The sequence below is a fragment of the Odontesthes bonariensis genome, chromosome 7 (genome assembly GCF_027942865.1).
Source record: "Odontesthes bonariensis isolate fOdoBon6 chromosome 7, fOdoBon6.hap1, whole genome shotgun sequence".
NCBI lineage: Eukaryota > Metazoa > Chordata > Actinopteri > Atheriniformes > Atherinopsidae > Odontesthes > Odontesthes bonariensis.
Window position 1 is genome coordinate 30,927,671 of NC_134512.1, and position 23,363 is coordinate 30,951,033.

At 40.4% G+C, this 23,363-nt stretch overlaps 1 protein-coding gene across 2 annotated transcripts in view; it reads left to right on the forward strand.

The window, feature by feature from the left end:
• Nucleotides 1-23,363, forward strand: part of met (MET proto-oncogene, receptor tyrosine kinase) — a 77,828-nt gene that overhangs the window by 19,080 nt on the left and 35,385 nt on the right. For both annotated transcript variants that reach the window (XM_075470526.1, XM_075470527.1), the window contains exons 3-10: nt 8,010-8,213; nt 14,472-14,600; nt 14,975-15,151; nt 17,629-17,786; nt 18,399-18,513; nt 19,519-19,655; nt 19,969-20,133; nt 20,526-20,625. In XM_075470526.1, coding sequence (XP_075326641.1) covers nt 8,010-8,213; nt 14,472-14,600; nt 14,975-15,151; nt 17,629-17,786; nt 18,399-18,513; nt 19,519-19,655; nt 19,969-20,133; nt 20,526-20,625 — 1,185 coding nt within the window. The remainder of the gene's footprint in view (nt 1-8,009; nt 8,214-14,471; nt 14,601-14,974; nt 15,152-17,628; nt 17,787-18,398; nt 18,514-19,518; nt 19,656-19,968; nt 20,134-20,525; nt 20,626-23,363) is intronic.

Genomic DNA, 23,363 nt, shown 5'->3' on the forward strand with positions numbered 1-23,363 from the left:
GTTCTCAGAGATGATATTTTAGGCTACGGCTACACGAAAACGAAACAAGGTTTTTTTTTAAAACGGGTACGAAAATTATTGCGGCCATACGGCAACGCTGCTGTAAAGAAGGGTAGTCGTCCACTATTACGGCACGTCAAGCCGTATCCAACGCATTCAATTCATTTTCAATGAAATCCGGCCGATCGTTGTCGCCGTGCTCGCAAAGCATGCTGGGATTCTGGCACGGCGAGCGGGGGACTTGCGGTACGTCAAAAAGTTCGGCTCGCTCGAACTTTATGCAAATTTGCCACGGCAGACGGAGTGCGTTATCCAATGAAAGTAGATCATGTGATCTCCTGTGTCGCAGCAGCACAGCAGCGCTCCTCGCTCGCAGATCCACAGCCATGGTGAAATACGAAATAATGTTCCATTGCTGACGATTTATACACATTCATTTCCCTCCAAAACTCAAATTTTTAGAGGGAGAAACTTCGGTTGGTTAAAATCACAAGTTATTTACTTTCCCCCGGAGCCATTCTACACGCCCCTCTGTACACGCCCACTGCAGTAGCAACACGGCGAGACTAGGCATCCAATCCGGCGAGTTAAGTTGACGTGCCGGAATAGTGGACGACTACCGTCAGGTCCAGACGAAAACGATGAAAAACGATGAAACGATGCAGTACACACGAAACACCTCTAGGTGCGCTGTAAGCCACCCCCACCGGTTACACCAGAACAATAGAAGAAGCAATGCGCATGCGTGTACGCCCCTACTTCTACCAGCACGAAGCTCACGTTGTTCCTTCAACAACGCCGCTGTAGTTAGCAGTGTCTGCAGCAGTGCGGCTATCAATGTTGTGGGGTCCATGATGATCGCTGTCTGTCCTTGTTGTGTTGTCTTCTTCTTCCGGATTTTGAATGGAAGCCGCTTTTTGTTCTGGTCACTGACGTATGTGTATACGTCACTGCGTTAGCCATGTGGCTGACGCAGATGTAAACAAATCCGTTTTCGCTGTAACAATGGAAACGAAACGATGCCGTTTTCAAATCTTCCCACTCTGGAACCCGTTCTCAAAAACTATCGTTTTGGGGTAGTGGGAACGCCGGCTCCGTGTGGCCGCGACAGCCAAACGATAAGAAAAAGTATTGTTTACAGTGAAAAACGTTTTCGTGTAGCCGTAGCCTTAGTCTTTTACTGGAGGAGGACAAGACAGGGAATGCAGAATCATCTCTCACCCAGCCAGGTTTCATACCATTAAGGTGGTTAAGTAGCGCTAAGAGGCTGGACAATGCATTGGTCTTTTGTGAGAGAAGCTTGCAGAATTCACAGACATACCAGCAGATTATTTAGAATGGACTGTACAAATTTGTATGTGGAGGGAGGTAAAGGAAATAGGAAAAAGAGTGGAAGGTGGTTAGTGAATAGAAGAATTAAAGAGGATGAGGGGCAAAACACAGCTCAGGGTGGCTGGAGGAAGAAGTGAGAGACAGAGGGGCTTTAAGACCTTGTAACGTTTTCACGAAACAATAAGATTTTATTTTCAGTCATAGGCCTGAACAGGAAAATATCCATCTGCACGTGTTGCCGGAGAATTTTTGGTTTGTTCAGGAAGTGACTTGTTAGAATAATCATGCCGTCTTTCTCACTTCTTCCCTGCTGGAATATAGCTTCAAGCTTGAAAACTTTCATAAAATGAGCATGAACTCTGAAATGCACATTCTTTGTTGTGAGCGTGAATAACGTAAGCTTGGACTTTATTTTTGTTAAAGTATAGGATAAAAGATTCAGTATAAACACTATAGTCGTTGTCTTGGTGGAATGGTCGGTTAACAGTGCAGCCTCAAAGTCTTAGATTAAAGGAATACTCCAGCAATGTGCAGTCTGCTGATTTAGTTTAACTCTGAGGACAGACAAGACCTTTTAGTCTGAGAAAAGGGAGCATGGGATGGATTACAAGGTTTAAGGAGATCAGGTATGAACGAGCATGCCACTTTATAATTTTGGGGACAGAGATGGTACAGAAATCAGATGAAGGGTAGCTCAAATTGGTGTGAAACTGTGTTTAAATGTAATAGTTTTTTTTCTTGGCTCTACAACCGGACAAGACATGCTTTAAAGCAGAAAAAATGGCAATAAACCTTTAGAAAGCATACAACTATGTTATATTTGACCTACGTAAGGATAATATTAGGTGGTGTGACAAAAAATATGTAATTTTCCTCATTTCGGGTGTTTTACTCCTCGCTTTACATTTTCATGTTTTCATCTTTACAGTTTCATGAACATAGTGCTATTGCCTCCATTGGGCTCTCTTATGGCAGTCTTTGTTCCAGACTTTGGGTAGAGTAATGGCATTAAGTGCTATGTTCTTGGTGAGCTGTAAAGGTACTCTTACACTGCTCATTTAAAGGTTAAATATACAATGATTTATACCTTAACACAGCAGTAAACAATTATTTACTATGTCATATGTAGCTGTGTATTGACATTCTTGCAGAGAGCACATTCTCTCTTGTTCGGAGTGTATATTAGTGGATATATGTCCCTACAGCATTGTTAAAATTGAGTGAAGATCCAGATTTGTCATGTCTTTGTGGTCTGAATACACCACATCATTCAACTGTAAAGCCTCACACTAAAAAGAGATAAGACCAGAGTCCACATTGTAATGGTTTTCCTTAGATAAAGTGATCTATGACCTGTTTGAAGGCTCCCAAGTTAGCTTTCATTTTTGGTTTCGATTCTACTGCGACACTCAGTACTTTTCTAAAGTTGTATATTGGACCTTTAGAAATTGCGGGAGAAATGTGTATTTGCTGAGATTGATGATTTCTAAGAAAGAACAACAGAGACACATCTAATGTGTCTGCTGGATGAACTGATTAATGTTTTTTTTTTTTTTTTTTACAATGCAATAAACTTCTTCTATCTATTTTTGACAAATTTGCAGCCAGAAGCTTGGGCCTGTTAGTACACATCTCATCCAAGATTTATTTAATTAAAAAATCCTGTACGTCATCTGATGGTGTAACCACATCTGATATATAGTAGCAGTGGAAATCAGTACCATAAATGTGTATAATTTGACCAAATTAATGACTTGAATGTATGAAATGTAAAATGATGACACCAGAAGGCTTGGTCATATATTGAAGGGGTTGGGTTAGGGCTAAGAAATGAAACAGTCTCTATAATTGTATGGTTAAGGTTAGTTAGGAGCCATAGCAAACTTTAGATGTAAAGAGGAGAGTAAACATGCTGTATGTATGATTCCCCCTGACTTGGCTTACTTACTTGAAAATGACCCAGTGCAATTGACACATTGCCATGCAAATTTTTGGCAATATTGCAAAATTTTGTGTGAAACCTGCTTTTGTTCTGCATTCATGTAAAAACGTCACTCTTCATACACAGAGCAAAGATATCACAGTTGTTGCTACTTCGTGCCCCAGGGGCTGATAAACGAAAGTGGTGGAATTCTACATGATTTGCAGTGCACTGACACATTCACAGTTGGTGTGAGAAGAGTTTCTACTTTAGAAAACATTACAGCTAAATGCTAAATCATTAAATAAAGCCAGGGGTACACGATCTGTGTAATTAGCAGCATGTATACTTTTAAGTTGAATGTCTTGAACTGTCAATCTCAAAAAGAAGCAGAGTTTTTGTTTCAGTTTAGTTTAGTCTTTTTTTCATATTTCAGTGGGATTGAAATGTTGTTGCCTATAACTTTTGCTGTATCTGGGAAAATTTCCCGCTGTCTCACCTGCAGTGTTTATCTTCTAGTATAAACATTTGATATGAAAACTCTGATACAAAATGCTATACCTGTAGTACCAAAGTAATAAATCATCAAAACGTGTTATGCAAACAGTAATTCCTGTTTGTATAAATAAAGTTAAAATAGGTTCTAACAGCCCTGTTAGGCTACTGAGACTTAAATTTATATAGAAAGAAAAGACTTCACTTTTATTCTCCCTGTTTTCTGTTGGACCTGTTTATGTGTGTGGCCATTTTCTGCTCATGGTGGTGGCCTCCTTTGCAAAACAGAGCTATAGTCCTTCTTGGCATCCTTGGCGCCACGCAAGGGCGAGGCCAGCTTCACTATTAGTGCCCGCGTCTGTCCACGCCTTATTGTTAGCTTTTCTCACTCACGGATTGTCCCCAGCAGTCTTCTACCACATGCACACATGTCAAAATACATTAATGTATGACAGCATGCACTTGTTGCCACCTGTGTTTTTAAACACTCACACATCACGATTTTTACAGCTACAGAGAGTCAGGTTGCAGAGTATTATGTGCCTGAGTCCAGGTGGGGTGCTGTAATGCATGTTCCAACATTACAGCCGTACCCCCCCCCCCCCACCCCCACCCCCACCCACCCACACACACACACACACACACACACACACACACACACACACACACACACACACACAGCATATGTGCATTTCACATTCTTTTGCATTCCCCTCTCTAAAAAACACATTTCCTCACACTCCAACGACAACCAAATCTCTCTTGAGTCCACCATTGCACAAACAGTCCACAGGTCAAAGGTCTGTTATTCCAGTGAGAGAGTCAGCTGAGCAGTCTGCGAGAAAGACTAAGTTTGTTCATGTGTTCAAGCCTGCACATCATGCTGTGTATTCTTGAACGTTAGGAACTCTGCCTTCACCCTATTTTTTGCACTGCCGAGACAGTGTTTGTATCCAGAGTTGCTTTTGCCAGTAACCCATTCCATGGTTTATAATTCAGTCATTAGTGTGTTTATTCACACAGGACCTAGGGGCCACAGTGTGAGTAAGAAATTGACTTTAGGCTACACGGATCACCTTTCACCCCCCCTTTTTACTGTCCCAAGCAGTGCCGCAGGCTTTGGGAGCTCCACAACACCGAAATCCTATCGCAGTCCCGTTGTTCTCGGGACAATGGCTCCTGGTTAAGTATGGGGCAAAAGGGTGTACAGTGTCTCCCACATGTGCCCCACAGTGCTTGTTCTATAGCTGAAAGTCACATTTACAAAATGGCCTAAAAGATGTAGAACACGGAAGCACTTGCTAACTCAAGTTATATGCTATTTTGATAATGACTATGAGAGATGATTGCTTTGTACTGAAGTATTAAAGCTGCATACGATATTATATCTTTCAAAACTGAAATTGAAAACCCATGAACCATTGAAAAGTGGGCAAGATTGTGTCAGTGCAGTTCTGATGATTATGTAACAGGTTCCACAAGATCTTGTGTATTTTATGATAGACCCGACATCTGTTAAAAACTGGCTTGTTTTCTTCCATTTACAATGGAGATGACTCCATAAAAAAAAAATTCAAACAATGTTTAACCCTACCCCCAAGCATTTCTGTCTTTATAAACTCTTGGAGCTCTAACTCTGGAGAAACTGAAATGGACACGCACATGCACATGGCCAACTGTGGCTAACCACAGACTGAGCCATTCCTTTTATTCTGTCCACTCAGAGGATCTTGTTTTTGTAGATAAGCATTCACTCAAAGTAGCATGAATTAGGTAAACTGATTATTTGTCATGGTCAAAACAAATAGCAGTCATCGGAAGTCTTGCAAAGAACCTCATGCACACTCTCTGATGACATTTTGCAACACTCTCTGGTTGTGGATATTGAAGAGCCACCAACGCTAACATCACAGGCTTTAAGGCCCAGTTAGAAAAACTTTATCTTCCGTACTTTTACCTATAAAGATATTTAAACTGGGAGGCTTTTTGTAAAAAATGTTTAACTGCTGTTTAAATTCAGTGGCCTTTCTACTAATTGGTGGCTGATTTCTTCTTAAATCAAGAGGATATACTCAGGTCTTCATGAACTTTGTGTGAAATTTTCCTTAGTGGCGTGTGGCAATGTGACGCCCTCTAAAACTCTGTCCTCCCACCAAGAAACATCCAAGGATAACAGCAGCAGAGCTTCAAACAAAGCTTGTCAAAACAGCCTTTCCACTGTCCAATTTCATTGCCTTTATCCTCAGGAATACCTTACCAGAGGCAGAGGAATGCCTGCTAGACCGTTTCAGTCTTTCATCCTAACGTCCTTCTCTGCTTCAACAAACACCCGAAGTCCTGTTTGTTTGCTCTGAAAATAATCAGCCTGGAGCCTGTTTTTTTTATCAGTGTGGCATAATCTTTCCAGTAATGACGTCTCTGTGGGCTTTAGTTTTTGAGAAGCCAGAGGAGTTTTTTTGATGATTCCCATATTTCTCAAATGTGCTCAGTGCTGGCTGCTCTGTTTGAAAAGTACAAACAGGTGTTGTGATGTATCATATTTTAGACATTTCCTGGTAAAGGTAGACATTGTAAAGGTGTTCTTACAGACACTGGGCACACATCCTGCCATTGTATTCAAAGAAAATATGTATCTTCTGCCTTTCTCTCAAATGTCATTTTTTTCTACTTTCCAACATGTCCAAATCATCATCCAATTCTTTATTAGCCTCAGTCACAAACAGTCATTTCTTATCCTTTTTGAGCTACTCTTCCTTTCTTAAGCAGGGTAATTCAGTACAGATCAGCTGGCTTCACCACCACCCAGCTGTGCATTTGGCTTCAAAACATCCAACCTTTTTGCCAGCTTTCAATATCCCCCACATTTCCCTGGGTTTAACTTAGCTATTGTCTCTCAAACTGCAGCCCCTGGCCTTGAGGGTATTTTATTTAACCCAGGTTTGTTGCTGCGTACTTGTCAGTTAGCCAGGTTTCTCTGCCTTCTTCGCCTTTCCTCTTCATGAGGTTTTGTCCGTCTTAGCTAAGTCACCAAGAAGAACAAAAAAAAAAAACTGGCCTGATTTATTACACCCCCATTGTTCTCCTCATCTTCAAAGCTTGCCTAAACAAATGATGCAGTGAGTTTTACACAAACCACAAATAATAGCCCTGTGACCCCAGGAGTCAGTTGGTAGGGGGAGAAAGAAATCGTGAGAATTAAGGCTTTGGAAAGATACATTTTTGGCCTTTAACACAGAGTGAGAGCACATTTTCTATAAAATCTTATGATAATTCCACCTGTGCCCCCCACCCCCCCCCCCCCCCCTCCACCCCGTCTTGTGACTCCAGTGAAGAGGTCATCATCCACCGAAGTAGAGAAAACAACCAAAAGCTGAGGCCTGGTCAAGTAGTCAGGTCAAGGACCTTAAGTGCCACAAGAGGCCCGCCACCTTTTCGGTCATTAATAATTAATGAAACCTGAGGCTGGGACAGGAAGGCATGACTAAACGCAAAACGAGACAGAGCAGTTAGAGCATGGCTGGGCTGTAAGGGACGGGTAAGGGGGGGGGGGGGTTCTTTAGAAAGTAAGGCCTTAGATCCAACTTTGGCCACAGTCTGTACTTTCACTGTATGCTTCAGAGGCTCCAGACACAGCAATGTGCACAGCCCACCGATATTTGAAAACCAAAGAGGGGAGATGGACGGAGAGATTTCGGTCCAAAACGTATGTGAGCATGCAGATGCACAGAAAGAGGAGTTTCCCAGTTGGAGAAAGGAAAAGCTGTTCATGGATGGAGAAACAGCATGGAAGTCTCCTTGCAATTTCCCATGAAATGTGTAGTCCTCAATCCATTTTCTACCAACTATGTTTTTGTCCTGGAGGTACTATCAGTGCCGAGACCTCCATTACGAGCTTGGCCTGATGAAAGAGTAGCCATGGGGGGCTTTGAAGGTTTAGCTCATAACCCTCCCTCATTGGGTCGGATATGAAAGGAGATCGTTAAGCATGACATTATTGAACAACTAGTTTTTGGCAGGCTCTGTTTGCTTGAATGAATCCAGTTTCAGTCTCAACCTCTCTGCATTGTGACCGGCAGTCTTTCGTGTTCACTCCAGATTTTACTCTTACATATATGTGTCCTTGAGGATGTTTTTTTTTAATGTTGAACATGACCACACTGACAGTGCTGACATTTCTTGACTTCATCTTATGTCATATCACTATCATGCTGTAACCACAATAGAAAGCACTCTCTCACTGATGTCTGTGGTTTCTTTATAGAGTTCTTCAGATGACTGCGACCCCCACGAAGGAATCCATGAAGGGAAAGAGGGCGTGTACCGCCTGCAGGTGACTCAGTTTGTCCACAGGTTGGAGTACTTGCACAAAGACTTGACAAACACATTGGTTACCTCAATTACCGTGGTTCCAGTTCATGGCCGCACTGTAGCATACCTCGGAACAGCAGATGGACACCACATACAGGTAAAGAAGTCAATAGGAAGTTCTTAATCTTACTGTAAAATGATAGTAGTTTGGCATAAACAGAGACTAGTGCATGTTGTGCATGAGGGATTTTGGGGATACAACACAGAGTCAGTTACAGGTGCCTCTGTTGGAGGCAGGTTGGGAGACTCTATGACCCAACACCAGAATCTGTTTGCACTGTTTGCTTACCATTGTACTGTGTTCAGTGAGCTTCCAAAAAGTCCATGTTCCAGTCTGCCATTTGAGCAAACAGATTCCCTTTTAGCACATCAGTGTACACACCAGCATATACCCCGCTTTCCTGATGGTGTGTTAGCAGCTTTCAACATCTTTTACACAACACTGTTTCTTTAGTTTCAGTAGGCTGATGTCAGGTATTGATTCAAATTAAATGGGACTATGCCCTCTGCTTGTACTCATGCACAAGAATCAGATATGTCCGATTTTTGATAGCAGAGAATTTTTTTTAGACATATGCCAACATGTGTGTAAACTGATTTGTGTCATTTAAGTAATTTCTGTTATTTATTTGGTAAATGTTAAATGACTTTTAAGCCATAATATATATCCAAAAGTAATTTCAAATGCAGCACAGATTCAAACCCATGTGCTGAGAAGTTTAGGAATGATTCTCGCATTTTTTTTCATGACTTGCACATCAAATAATTTCCTTTGTTTTAGTGCCAGTGCACCTGCAGTTCACATGAGGATTTGACCTTTTGTTGGTCCGTTAGCTACATTTGAGTCATATTTGCAATGATTATCAAGGTGAAATATTGCAATTTGACATTTAACTTAATTAACCCAGTGTGGTGTTGCTGTATTTCAGAGTATGAGTCACTGTGTTGACTTTGCTTTTCTATGTGGAGTTTAAGATATTTCTACTCTAACAATGCAGTGGCAGAATGAAGCGCAGCAAGCCATGTTGCATAGTGCATCACTATGGCGAAAAGAATGAAACACATAAAGTAAAAGCTGAATTACCTCACGTGTTTTTGTAATACAAGAATGAAAAGACGTGCATAGAAAAAAAAAGCAGCAAGGGAGACATGGAAAAAAAGGACTGACAGCTGCACGGAAAGGCAGGGAGGGTTGAAACGGTGGTAGTGGGGTGCAAGGGGGCTTACAAGCTGAACGGCACGTTAATGGTGAACGGCGGGCTTCGCCGACTCGGTCCCTCACATGGCATTTTCTACTCGCTGAGGGTCCCGTGCAGCTGTTGCTGTGTGTTTTTCTAGCATCAACCACCACTCCACTCCACTCCTAGACCATCTTGCAGTATTTTTTTTGTGGATGGCTGAATTGGCTAAAGTTCATGGTTTCAGCTTAAGGTCTGATGAGGAGTCCAGTTGTCCTGCACTGCAAAATTCACTGCTCTGAAAACCTCAGTTTTTTTTTTTTTTTTTTTTTTACTAAAACAAACTTGGTTTAGAGAAAAAGTAAGATGCTTTCGATTTATGTTTATGAAAACTTTTTGTATACATAGTATAATATATAATACTTTTATAACATTAAACAAAAATGACAGAGGTATGTGACAGCATGAATTGAACAAAGATTTTTTTTGAAGGTTTAATCTATTCTAGTTATATAAGTATGGCCCCCTTGTGACCCTGTACAGTATGAAGCAGGTATAGTGAATCTATTGATGGATAAATATTACTAAGATTATCGACATTTCCGATAGCTTCAGCTGGATTGGAGTCCAATTGCTTGGCATAGTGTCTGCTCTGATAGTCAGGTACCTTATTATACCTTATTATAACCAAGATGAGTCAACTATTTTTCAAGAGACAAAAGTAAACTGAATTTTCAAAGCAAGAGAAAGAAATTAAATGCCAGAACAGCTATTGTAAATGTAGTAGAGGCCTTAGAAATGTTTTTAAGCTAGCATAACCTTTCAGAACCCCTTTAATAATGGTCAAAAAACTCCTGCTAACATGTAGTTTTTGAGTGCAGTGGGGAAATTGTGTAATCAACATTTAATTCCTTGTCAAATGACTCTGCAGTCGTTGCGTGTATTTTAGGCTCCAGCTTCGATTTGCATTGGTTAGGGCACAACACTCAGGGGCGCATACGAAATTTCACTGAGAGTGCCGCGCTCAGGACTGCAAGAGCCGTCATGGCTACTTTCTTCTTTACAGAGACATGTTTACTGACTTTAATGTTTTACATGGAGGTTCAGGTACAGTGAAAACGAACAATAAGGGAACAAAAAGTGGAAAACTTCATCAGCTTCACCTGTCTGCATGACAGCTGTCAGCTCACTCGCAATCCTAAACATCATAAAACCAGTTTTGTGTTTGTTGCAGCCATCTGCCAGCTGAGGGTAAAGACACTTCTGCTGGCAATGGAAAAGCATTTAATCACTTCCTTTGGTTCCAGGGAATATATTGAGGTTACTTGTATGCAGAGGTAGCATCTTGAATTTTGAGAAACCCAGGCCTTGTTTTATTTAGTTTTAGCAGCAATGCATCTTGGTCTTTATTCACCCTAGTAGTGACTGAGCTTTGCTCTTGAAAAGTGGCCAAATTTAGCTACTCAAGAAAATGTTTCCCTGAGAATTGCATTGTGGCTTATTCTCATTTTAACTCCTGATAGTCATTTAGAGCTGCGCAGTGGTGGGGCGGTTAGCACTGCTAACTTACAGCAAGGTTTCCAGTCGGATTTTCAGCCCAAGATTCTCTCTGTAGTTAAAATTCTCTCCACGTGGATTTTCTCTGTGTACCCCTGCTTCCTCCCACAGTCCAAAAAGCATGTTAGGTTGATTGGTGATTAGAAATTGACCCTTGGAGTGAGTGAATGTGCATACTTATTTGTCTCTGTGTTGTCCCTGTGATGGCCTGATGACCTGTCCAGGGTGTATCCTGCCTCTTTCTGATGGCAGCTAGTAGGCTATTGCCCGTCTGTGACCCTGATTAGCATGAAGCAGGTATTGAAAATTGACGATAAAATGATTTACTACCTGTACACTGTATCACTTGTGGGTTGTTGTTGTTTTTTTGCTCATTACATCTTTAAGATGTTGCCTTGCTTCCAGACTGCAATTCCCAAGTGTGACCAAGTGTGCACTATTTCATTCACTTTTCCATCCAAGTTGCAAAGGCGTATATTTGAACTGGTGACCCTCCGGCCACCTGCTTCATCAGTCCAAATCTAGGCAAAAACAAAAATATATAAGAGGTGGTCGTCTTTGTCACTGCAGCTCATTTCATTGTTAGTACGATAAAAAGAACCTGTCAACTTTTCATGGATTTCAGTTTCCTGGTTGGTCCCAGTGGATATAGCAACAGAGAACATGGAGTAGAAACAGGGAAAGAAAGAGAGCGTTGTTTGCCCCCCCCATGGACTCCATTCTGGCTCAGGAAGTGTTTCCCTCGACTTCAGTTTGCCTACTGTGGGAATAACACAGGGTCCGTGTTTAGGCCAAACTTCCCCCCAGTCTGCTTAATACAATAAGCTGTAATTTACACTGCTATTACCTCCAGAGAGATGCCTGTTGTGTGGCTCTGTCCCCAGCGGAAAGCCACGTATTATACTCACTGTTACAAAGCTAACGTTGATCATGAGGCTCAAGCAGTGAGAGGAATAATTCTGGAAAACAAGACATTTTTTAAGGGTGAAGCTAAGTGCGAACAGTGTATCAGCCAACTGGCAAAAATCACATTTAGAATTTAAACAATGCTGAGTGTTTCAGGTATTTACTGGACACCCTGATATATAGTAACTTATGATAAGAGTACAAAGCAGTCATTAGTTTTAGTTCCATGTGTAGTGTTTGTGCCCAATGCAATACACACATACCACAACTCTCCTCTCTGCGCTTCCTTCACAGTGTGTTGCAGGCAGCCAGGTGTGGGTTATACTACGTGGGATTAGTTTTTGCTGGTGACATCGTGACACGGTGGTTTGTTTTTTTGGTAGGATGAGCACTGAAGTTCCATTTAGACACACAAACAAAAAAAAAAGCATGTCTATCTATTTGTGTGTGAGTGCATATGGGTGTGTGTATAATTTAGAAGGTCTCATGTAACCGGAGTAACCACACACCCCATTAGAGACCCTGTTCTGTTCAGTTTGCTCCAAGGCCTGTAATTGTAACGTAACCACAAGTGATAAATGCTGTTCCAGGTGTGTTGATGTGTGTGTGTGGGTATTTGGAAAATTCTGTGGATTTGTCATTGCATGTGTATGAGTGGCAGAGCTCTTGTTTGAATATGTGTGTAAAGGATATTTGATTTTGAAGTCAACCATGAGATTTTGTGCGCGTGTGTGTGCGCGTGTGTGTGTTTAATTTTTTTGTGTGTGTGAAGCCAAACTATCAACAATATATTATATGAATTATGAAGTGAGTTATTGTGTTTAGGCCTCAAAAGCATACATCAGTTTGCTTGTAGCAGTTTCAATAGCACACAATAGACAGTGCAGATGGATAGATGTTTATATTGTGTCATTTTTCTACAACTTCCCCTTTAGTGACACCAACTAAACCCTAAGTAGTTTTAATTAAACACAGGTCGTGTATGGATGGATACATGTGACATTTCCAGCATTTGTGTTGGAGATCCTGAGCTGAAATGGCTCTGAATTTGAACAAATGTAAGACTTTCAGAGCATTCTGTTGGCATTAATAGAATCTTGAAGTGCTCACCCTACTAGCTATAGTGCAAAGACTGAATTAATTTTTTTACATCAACTAACAACTAAGTATTCCTATAGGGCCTATATAAACGCCCAGCAGCCAAGCCGAGTTTGTCCAAGTATTCCCAGTTTTGTCACAAATGCTCTATGCAGTTACTGTTTTTACTAGAGTAAGCTAGCTTCCCAGTCCATTCTTTTTTGTTATATTAACCTGAATACTCACAAAATCATATTAAGTGAATGGCTTTGGAGTTTTTCAAAGACACTTTTTAAAAAGCTACAGCTAGCTAGCCTTCCCTGCTTCTGTTATTTGTTAAACTAAGCTAATCAGGCGCTGAACTGTTTCTCCACAAGATACTTCCTTCTTAACTTGAAAGTGTTAGATTTGTTACATTTTGAAAACTGAATCACTGTCAATAACCTAGCCTTGTCCTGTGTACACCTATATGCATGCCGGTCACGTCTCTGCTCAATGCCCTTCAGCTGCCTCTCAAGTGAGACTGTTGTCCCACAGACTGACTCTAACTGCAGCAGTTTGGACTGCAGCTGGCGTCAGTCGTCCTTGTTCTGCTCTGCAGACTTGCTGAGCTTGGTCTAGCAGCACATGAGCCAGTTCTCCTCCTGTTGTTGGTTCTGGTTGATTTCTTTGGAGAGTAGAAAAAGGACAGCTAACTCCACCTGCCTATGTGCGGCATTTACATTTGCACATGCGCAAGAAACCTGGTATTGTAACCGTAAAGGAAACAAAGACATAATCTGTGGTATTAGTTACTGTTCTTTTCATGATAAAGCATTAGTAAATGTCTGCAGTCAGATGTAGCTTTTAAAGCTATTTGTGTTTTAGACCAAGACACTGGGGTGTGTGCAATGATAAAACACTGCTTTACATTACAAATCCTATCAAATGGGCCACACTCCAGGCAGTACACAGGGACAGACTACACTTTCGGGATAATTTTTCTGGACCAACTAGCATCCAAGGTGTGCTAACAAAGTATAAGGGTAACTTTCTGATGTCTTCCAGTTTTTCTATTGTTAAATATTCCAGACTAAAGTTTCCTATTTATTTAGTTGTCGGCTTTCATCAGCATGTCACAGCAACAATGAAAAGGTGCAACTGGAAAAAAGATCCCACCTCCGAACCAGCTGTCCTCATCTGACCTTTCCTTTTACTTTGCAAAAAAAGGGAAGGGAGGAGCAAACACCCAATGTCTTTACCAGGTGTCTTGTAGCTTCATGCACAAGTAGCACTGGTTATATTATTTTTTCGAACTATATGCTTAGATATTTTTAGACGCTGAATATTCTGATTAAAATAGATTAAATACATGTTCCAAATGTAATTTAACTGCCTAAATTGCAACGAGGAAATCTCTATTTAATGGCAAGTAAAGTTTCCCAGTGAGTAGTATTATTGCTACAGCACTAGAACATTTCAAATAGTGTCTTGTAGGTTGTTTATTCATTATTATATATATCACATATTAAGGATTTCTTGCTCTGTTTCAACAAATTGACATTGATTTTCACTTTTTCAGTATCTGCTGATGATAAGCAGTTCCACTTTTACTGTATTTTTTCTAGCCCTTTGAACATATCCTCTTCTTCTTCAAGGTACAGTTCTCCCGATTTACCTCTCCCCATGTGAACATCCGACTGGACTGGAGACCCGTCTCTGCCAGTGTAGTACTGCTAGATGCTGACCACTCAGATGGAGCTCTGCTGATGGCCACAGGGAACAAGGTACGCTGTAAGCCACTGAAACGGGACAAAAGTCCATTGATTGTTCATTCTGGATATTAGAAAAATGGCGTGACGTATTGGCATAAAGGGGTTTGGCAAATTTACTCCGCTAGATTTTAATCCTTGTAGATTTTTTACATAAGTAAGACCATTACAAAAACGTATGCAAATAGGCAGCGATGAAAATGGTGCTGAGCCAGCAGAAAAAGAAGATTGATGTGCTTAAATGCTCTTCTTTCATCCGAACATTTTGGTTTTGTCCTGTTTTCCATTCCTGCCTGAAAGGAAATGATTTCTGTGAGACCTAATTAAAAAGCCACACTTTGCCTGTTGTTTTTTAATGGTTTTTATACTAAATTCTGTCCACCTTCTAGATCACTAAAATTCCACTTACTGGCCCCGGCTGTGATCAGCTGACCACCTGTACGTCGTGTTTGCTGTCATCAAGGGTGACAGAGTGCGGCTGGTGCAATGGGCGCTGCACCAGAAAGAACCAGTGTCCCTCCTCCTCTGTGTGGACTCAGGACTACTGCACACCAGTCATCACAAAGGTAACCACAATTACTTGTTTCCATGGACATTAACAGCACATCGACATCACAATGTTGCAATTTAATGATTTCTAGCCACTGTCATGAGTTTGACATCCAAGTCAGTATGAGATTATTCATCCTCATTTGTAAATAATCAGAATATAACAGCAAATGTACGTTACTTTCCTTCTGACTGAGTCTGCTGAGACACCATCATACCATACCACACCAACTTTATTTATAAAGCACTTTATACACCCACAGGACCAAAGTGCTATACACAATCATAAATTACAATGCAATCATAAAATAGAAAGGTCAAGTATAAAAGCAGTACTAAAGTAATTCAAATATAAACACAATAAAACGAAGTCAAACATCTCAGATTGTGCCAAAGGCCAAAGAAAAAAGATGGGTCTTAAGAAGGGATTTAAAAACAGCAAGTGAAGAGGCTTGTCTTATGTCCAAAGGAAGCTCATTCCATAGCTTGGGAGCTGCCACAGAAAAAGCACGATCCCCTCTGAGCTTGCGCTTTGTCTTCGGGACCCTCAGAAACAACTGGTCAGCTGACCTGAGGGAACGGGAGGGTGTGTAAGAATGTAACAGCTCAGACAGATAGGGAGGGGCAAGGCCATTAAGAGCTTTAAAAGCAAATAAAAGGATTTTAAAATGAATCCTAAAATATACTGGCAACCAGTGTAAAGAAGCCAAAACAGGGGAAATGTGGTCAAATTTTCTTGTACCTGTTAAAAGTCGTGCAGCAGCATTTTGAACCCTCTGAAGCTGGGAAATGCATGAATCACTGACACTTATATAAAGTGTATTACAGTAATCCAGCCGTGTGGTCACAAATGCAGATTCAGATATTATCCAAACTGTCTCTCACTCCTCCCGCCTCCCAACAGCTCACATAACTTGTCTGTTGAATCTTGGATATTCATGGGTTTGCACTGTATTTGTGTAGCATTTAAGATGGTTATGGTCCTTCCTGAAAGGCAGACTTTTTACAGCTGGGCTTCCTACTTAACAGTGCTCTGAGAATGTGCAACTTTACTGAGACAGTGGGGCTGCTATTCATTCTATCTAACTTTATTACTCCACCCCATGCTGTCTGACTGTCTCCATGTAACAAAAAAAACAACATCCAATCTCCAAGGCAATAAATGCAACAAAAATGTTTTAGCAGGACAAGAAGCTCTAAAACAGGCAAAAATTTTAAAAGACTATAACTCGCCATGGAAAGGATGGATGGATTTTCCTTTCTCAAACCTCAATGCTGCGGTTTATTCGCTTCATCACATAAAATAAATGTTGAACTACTAAATTTGTTAAGTGCTTCCGAATTGGTGTTTAAAATTTGCATTAAACTGTCATTAGATATTTAGAAAAATACCAGTTTATCAGAAAGGATAATAATTAAAGTGACATTTAGTTCAGAAACAAATAAAATACGCTCCCAATCCCCAAATTGAGACGCCATGTAAATGGGGGGGAAAAAACAAAATGCAATCATTTTCAAATCTCATAAACCGATATTTTATTCACAATAGAACATATAAAACATATAAAATGTTGAAAGCATTATTTTTACTATTTCATGAAAAATATTGTCATCTTGAATTTGATGGCAGGAACATGTCTTAGAAAAGTCGGGTCAACAAAAGACGTGGTACTGAAGCAAAACAGCTTAAGAAGCATGTTGCAACCAATTAGGTTTATGAGCAACAACCCAGAAAGGGCATCATGGAGACACAAGGTCTCATAAGTGAATATGGGCAGACTTCAGTAATCTGCAAAATTATAAAAATGATGTTCCCCAATGTAATTGTCTTGAATATTCTATCATTCACAGAACATAATATCATCAAAAGATTCAGGGAATCTGGAAACATCTCTATGTGCAAGGGACATGTGTAGCCAAAAATCACTATTGGATTTCTATTATCTTCCATGATCTCAGATGGTACTGTATTAAGAAACTAGCACATTCAGTCATGGAAATCACACATTGGACTGAGAAACACTTCCAGAATTCATTATTTGTAAAGACAGTTCACTGTCCCATCCACAAATGCAGGTTAACCCTGGAACCCAAATGTACACTTTTCTTATACCATCACTAACGTTGGGTGTATTAGTGTTAGTGTTCTAGGGTTATAACTCTTACATGCTGATAAGAAGCCAAGACCCAGAAACACCACTGTCTCTTCTGGGTCAGGGCTAATTTAAAATGAACTGAAGCAAAGTTAAGAACTGTTCTGTGGTTAGACAAACTGAAATTTGAAATTTCTTTCTGGAAATAATGGACACTGACTCCCCTGAACCAGAGAAGAGGGACCAACTGACTTGTTGTAAACTCCGTTCACTGTTGGTAGAAGAAAACGGGGATGCTGAACAGTCAAACAATTCATTGCATTTTGTTTTCACTTCCATTTTACGCAGCATCCAGAAAGGAGGTGAACATTTAAAATGCCTTTTTTGTTTGCACTTATTAGGTGTTTCCAACATCTGGGCCGGTCCGAGGCTCTACAGTGGTGACCATTTGTGGACGTAACTTTGGCTTTGACAAGACAGAGGACTTCAAGGCCCAACTGGTCTCGGTGGAAGTGGCGGGAGCCCCCTGCAAACTACCCAGACAGCATAATATCAACAAGTATGTGTGTTTAAGTCTGTGTGTGTGAGAAAGTGAGTGTGTAATGTCTTTCGGTTTGCATGTCTATGTGTTTCATATGAGTGTAAATTTTGTTGGCATTCTGTTGTGTGGGACAAAAGTACGCAGTATCTGCACAGTATCTGCAAAGCCAACTTTTTAGAGGCACAGAGAGACACAGTATATGTAAAAAGGTGGGCGTTAAGAAGATAAGAGACCCGTACACTGGCATCCCATAAGGGAGCAGGTTTAATAGGGGTTATTGTGCTTAAGGGAGATTGTTAAGAAGTGCTCCTCCCTCTCTCTTTTTGCTGCAGCCTGCCACATTCAACACATGATTGCCTTAACTGAAAAATTGCTGGGAAAAAATCGCTGAATCCAAACTTTCCACTCCACTGGGGCCATGTCTCATTCAAGAGCCCTTTTTTTTGCTACAAACAACCTCATTACAAACTGACGGAAAAAAAATATAAACACTGCCCACACAATCCCAGATGAAGATTGTGTCCTGCATTCCTGCAGGGTACTGCGTGATCATTGAATTAGGCTAAATGCTGGGAGCTGTGACAGGGTATAATGCCTGGTTTGTGTGTTGTTTGGGGGGGCCGTGTTTAGATGGACTGAGATCCAGTGTTCCCCGGTCTTCATTGGGAACTTCACCCCATCCGGACCCACAGTGAAGGTCACCAGTGGTCACAAGGAAGCCAAGATAGAAGGTTTTACATTTGTGGTAAGAAGTGTGTTTTTTCAATTTTTGGTACAAAATCTGTATATTCAAAAATCTTGAAATATACATGTTTGGCATGATGTATCAAACAACAACAACAAAAGAAAAACAGTGCCTATTTACAAGTGCTCTCTTAAAAATCCTCCTGAGTTTTGAGTTTTTCCCATTCTGTTACCTCTCAAAATCAATTCTATTAAACTCCACAAGGATGAAAATTTCATTTTCCATCTTAATACTATTTACACTGGTAATCAAGTTCTCTTTTTTGACACTTACTACAAGAATAATGCCTGCCTACGTAAGTTGTCATAGTTTATGGTGTATGTCAGAGTGTGAACCTAACCATGGCATTGGGAGCACCAGAAACACCCCAAAAGTACTTTAGCCTTTGTGATTCTTAAATGGGGTAAGTTTGGAACCCCTAACAGACTTCCTGTATCTGACTACCAAGCCAAAACTGGGTAGCCAGAAAAATGGTGATGGCAGCATCATTCTGTGGGAATGTTCTACAACAAGGGCTGGGAGCATAGTCAGGATAGAGGGAAAGATGAATGAAGAAAATATACAGCAGTCCTGATGTGAAATCTTCTCCCGACAACCCAAAACATACTGCCAAAAAAAAAAGAAAAAAAAAAAGGTTTTCAGGCAAAGTATAACTGACCAGGTACTACTTTAGATACTTTAAAATGATCTAAAATATGTCAGACTTTTTCCAAGACTGAAATATAAATGGGATATTTCAATCTTTTTTTTGGTGACTTTACAAAAGAACAGTTTTTGAAGAGGACCCTGGAACAACAAAATGTTAAAAAGGCCAGCAGCACTGCATAGATGACAGGTGAAATACACTTCAGCTTATTTTACTGTCAGTCTACAGTACGCTGCTGTGCATAAAGATATTTAGTAGTTAGTCCATTCATACAGTTTCATACAGTCAGTTTCAAAATGGATAGGTTGGACTTTATAAACATAGTCTTTATCAAAGTATCTTCTTGTGTCTGCATCAAGGAACCAATAATCAACGATATCTTCCCGACTTTTGGCCCAAAATCTGGAAACACCATGTTGACCATCAGAGGAGCCTTCCTGGATACAGGAAACAACCAAGAGGTGACTGTAGGAAAGGTGATCTGTAAGATCCAGAGGTCAGTATACATCTTTTCTGTCTTGCTCTCACAGCTCTAGTGTGTGCCTCTTTCATTTTTTTCTTAAAAAAAGAGTTTGCACCATACTTAATATGCTGTCCATGATGTCCTTTTACTTTGAATATTCTCATTTTGGTTCCCTCTTTTTCTTACTGTGCTACGTTACCCATTCAAGCAGGAGGAATTTTTCCGCAGGACTAATGCAATATAACTGCATGAATAGCGACTTTGACAATACCTTCTATTGAACATACCCAAAATAACAATAAATTTGTGTTGTTTTTCATCCCTCAATCCTTATCTCCACCACCAGCTTGTCGTCTACCATGCTGACCTGTAAAACGCCTCCGCATGCCGTTCCCTCGGAGCAGCCCGTAAAGCTGACTGTGGATTCAGTTGAGCTCCTCGCCCCCATGATGTTCACCTACAACCAAGACCCCATTATCAACAGCATCCAGCCCTCACGCTCCTTTGTGAGGTTAGAATGATATTCATTCAGAATTTGTTTCAGTTTGATTTGAAGTTTATGTCCTAAAAGTCTTCCCATCTGAGTGGTGGCCAGCACTGAAGGGCTTACACATTCAGGAATGGTTTGGATATCCATCTTTGTAAAAGTCACCTCGGCTAATCTCCTTTGAATTTGAGTTTGTGCATGTTTCTGCACCTCACAGGAAGTAGAGAGAGAAAGAGGAGATATTTCGTGGATGGTCCGAGACAGATTAATGCTTTAGTTTTACCGCAGTAGGAAACGAGTGGGAGGTGACGAGTGACTAAACTCCTAACGCTAACAGCAGGTCCCTCCCAGTGGGAATCTCCTGTGTCTGTGTCTGATGCGAACGTTGAAATCCGTTTTCATCCCCCTCACTGTAGCGGAGGATGCACGGTATCGGCTCATGGCTTCTTCCTTCAATCCGGCCTGCAGCCCCAGATGGTTCTCACCACCGGTCAGGATGCTGCAGTCTTCCATGTGGTGAGTACCAGATTGGTTCTGATTCAATATTATTTGGGATCTTTACACAAATGTTGGTACATTGAAATCCTCTCTGAGAAATGCTTCCCTCATTCCTTTTGGAATTCAGGAATATTTCAGGTTACATTTAGGTTACTTTGCAAGCATTTTTGACAACAACCCCAATTCCTAAAAAAAAAGACCAAAACCAACCTCCACTTGGTTGTGCAACCTAAGTTCAAAAACAGGTAGGATTCTGTGTAAAATATAAATGAAAACAAGAATGTAATGAATAGATATTCTCATAAACCTTTTTTTTTTTTTAATAATAATAGAACATTGAAAATATATCAGATGCTAAAAGGGTTACATTTTACAGTTTCATGAAAAATATTAGCTCATTTTGACTTTGATAGCAGCAGTACATCTTAAAGAAGTTGAGATTGGGGCAATAAAAGACTGGAAAAGTAAGTGGTGAGGAACATGTTGAACATGTTGCAACTGATCAGGGAAATTGGCAACAGGTCAGGAACATGATTGGTTATAAAAAAAAAAAAGAGCACCTGTGAGAGGCAGACTCAGAAGTAAAGATGGGCAGAGGTTCTGTCATGATTCTGTCATTACAACCTCTGCATGGGCTTTACGAACACTTTCAGAAATCATTGTCTGTCGAAACAGTTCATCATGCCATCCACAAATGCAGGTTGAACTGTTAACATGCAAAGAAGAATCCATATGTGAACATGATCCAGAAACACTGTCATCATCTCAGGGCCAAAGTAATTTAGAGGCAAAGTGGAAAACTGCTTTGTGGTCAGATTAATAAAAAATGTATATTCTTTTGGGAAATCATGGATGCTACATCCTCTAGACTAAAGAACATCGAATTTGTTATCAGTGCTCAGTTCTAAGGGCTGCATCTCTGATTGTATTGAGGTGCATTAGTGCCTGTGAAACTGGCAGCTTGCACATCTGGAAAGGCTGATGATAAGTACAGGTTTTTGGAGCAACATATCAACCCCTTGCATATTTAATCACGATAATGCTAAACCGTATACTGCACCTATTACAACAACATGGCTTCATAGTCTGCTTCATAGTAGTTCAATGTCTGGATGCTGGCCTGCCTGCAGTCATCAGTTGAAAATGTTTGATGCACCATGAATTATGAAATCCCACAAAAATGACCTGGTACTGTCGAGCACCTAGAATCTGATATCAGACAAAAATGGGATCACAATACTCTCCTAAAGGTTCAACAGCTGGTCTCCTCAGCCCCAGGTCTTGGTGGACTGCTGAGCACTGCTGCACAGTGGTAAACATGGCCCAATCCCACTGCTAATATTAACACAAGCTAGTATTTTTCATGAAATACTATCATGTCTCACTTTCAACATATTATATATTTTCTATGTTTTATTGGGATAAACCATTGGTTCATGAGATTCACAAATGATGGCATTATTTGTATTTATTCATGTTTGACACAGCATCTAAACTTTTTTGGAATTCAGGCTGCAAACCAAGTGCAGGTATATAGTTCCTGCCTGCTACAATGTCAGAGCTGAGACTACAGCACTGAGCAGGCCTCATCACATCACAACCTGTCATTGTTATCAGTTTTTGCTTTTAGGCTATGAATTTTTGTTTTGATGCTGTTTTCACTGGATCTGCTTTTCTGTAGCAGTTGTTTTTTTTTTTTCGTTTTTTTTAAACCCCTTGTCCTGTCCAGCATTATGGCAGCAGAATTGTAATCTGAATACCGTTTATGCTATAAACACATTTGCTATGCCAAGGGAAGCTTTATGAATGTAAAGCTCCCCTTGATGTCCATCAACTCCTAATTTTTATTTATTTATTTTTGTTACAATACTTAACATGTGATAGTGCCGAACCGGACCGGGGGACAGAGAGAGAGGGAGAGCGAAGAAGGGGAAAAAAGGAACAGAAATGTGAAGAGAAAAACATAAAAAACAATGAAAAATCAGACAACCAGCTGCTACACCTGTAAAAACAAAACTGAAGACAATCCACGGCTTTTGTGGGGAATCCAGCCTTAGAGGCACCAAGAGCACCTGTAAGCAGACAAACAAACAGAGAACAAACACACAAACAAACAAACAAACAAAAAAGCACAAGCAGCAGCAATCTCATATAATACAACTGTGGATACAGATTACCTTTTTGTAGCAGTTCAAATAAGATCGAGGAATGAAAATGAATCTTGATCACTATTTTGGATAGGAGAACTATAAATAACACCATTAATGAAACTATTGTTGCTTTCAAGAAATGTGTCTTTCCCTCCTTGTCATGTGCATACCTTTCTGTCATCTTTCAAGCACATGTTTAAACATCCCACTGATATCACAAATAAAGCCATTGTTTCAATCTTTGTGGTGTTTGAGGTGCAGTAGAAAGGCAAACATAGATATGCCAAATTTACTTTTGATTCCTGACTTAGTTCCTGAGTTTAGTTGAGGCTTTGCATATCCCAGATCCATTTAGTTAAATGATAAAAAGAAGACCGATTAGTGATGATTTTGTTTAGCAGGCAAAGTGGGAAAATAAACATTTCACTACCTCAGAGTCACATGGATGGTATTCTCATTATACATACTTACCCCCTCCAGAAACGATTAAGAAGAAAAAGAATTCCTGACAATGGAAAAGAGCTACAGTTTCAGACAGACATGAGAGAAAGGAAATGGAAAATCCACAGTCTGATGTGTAGGATCCAGCTGTCACCTCTGACTCAC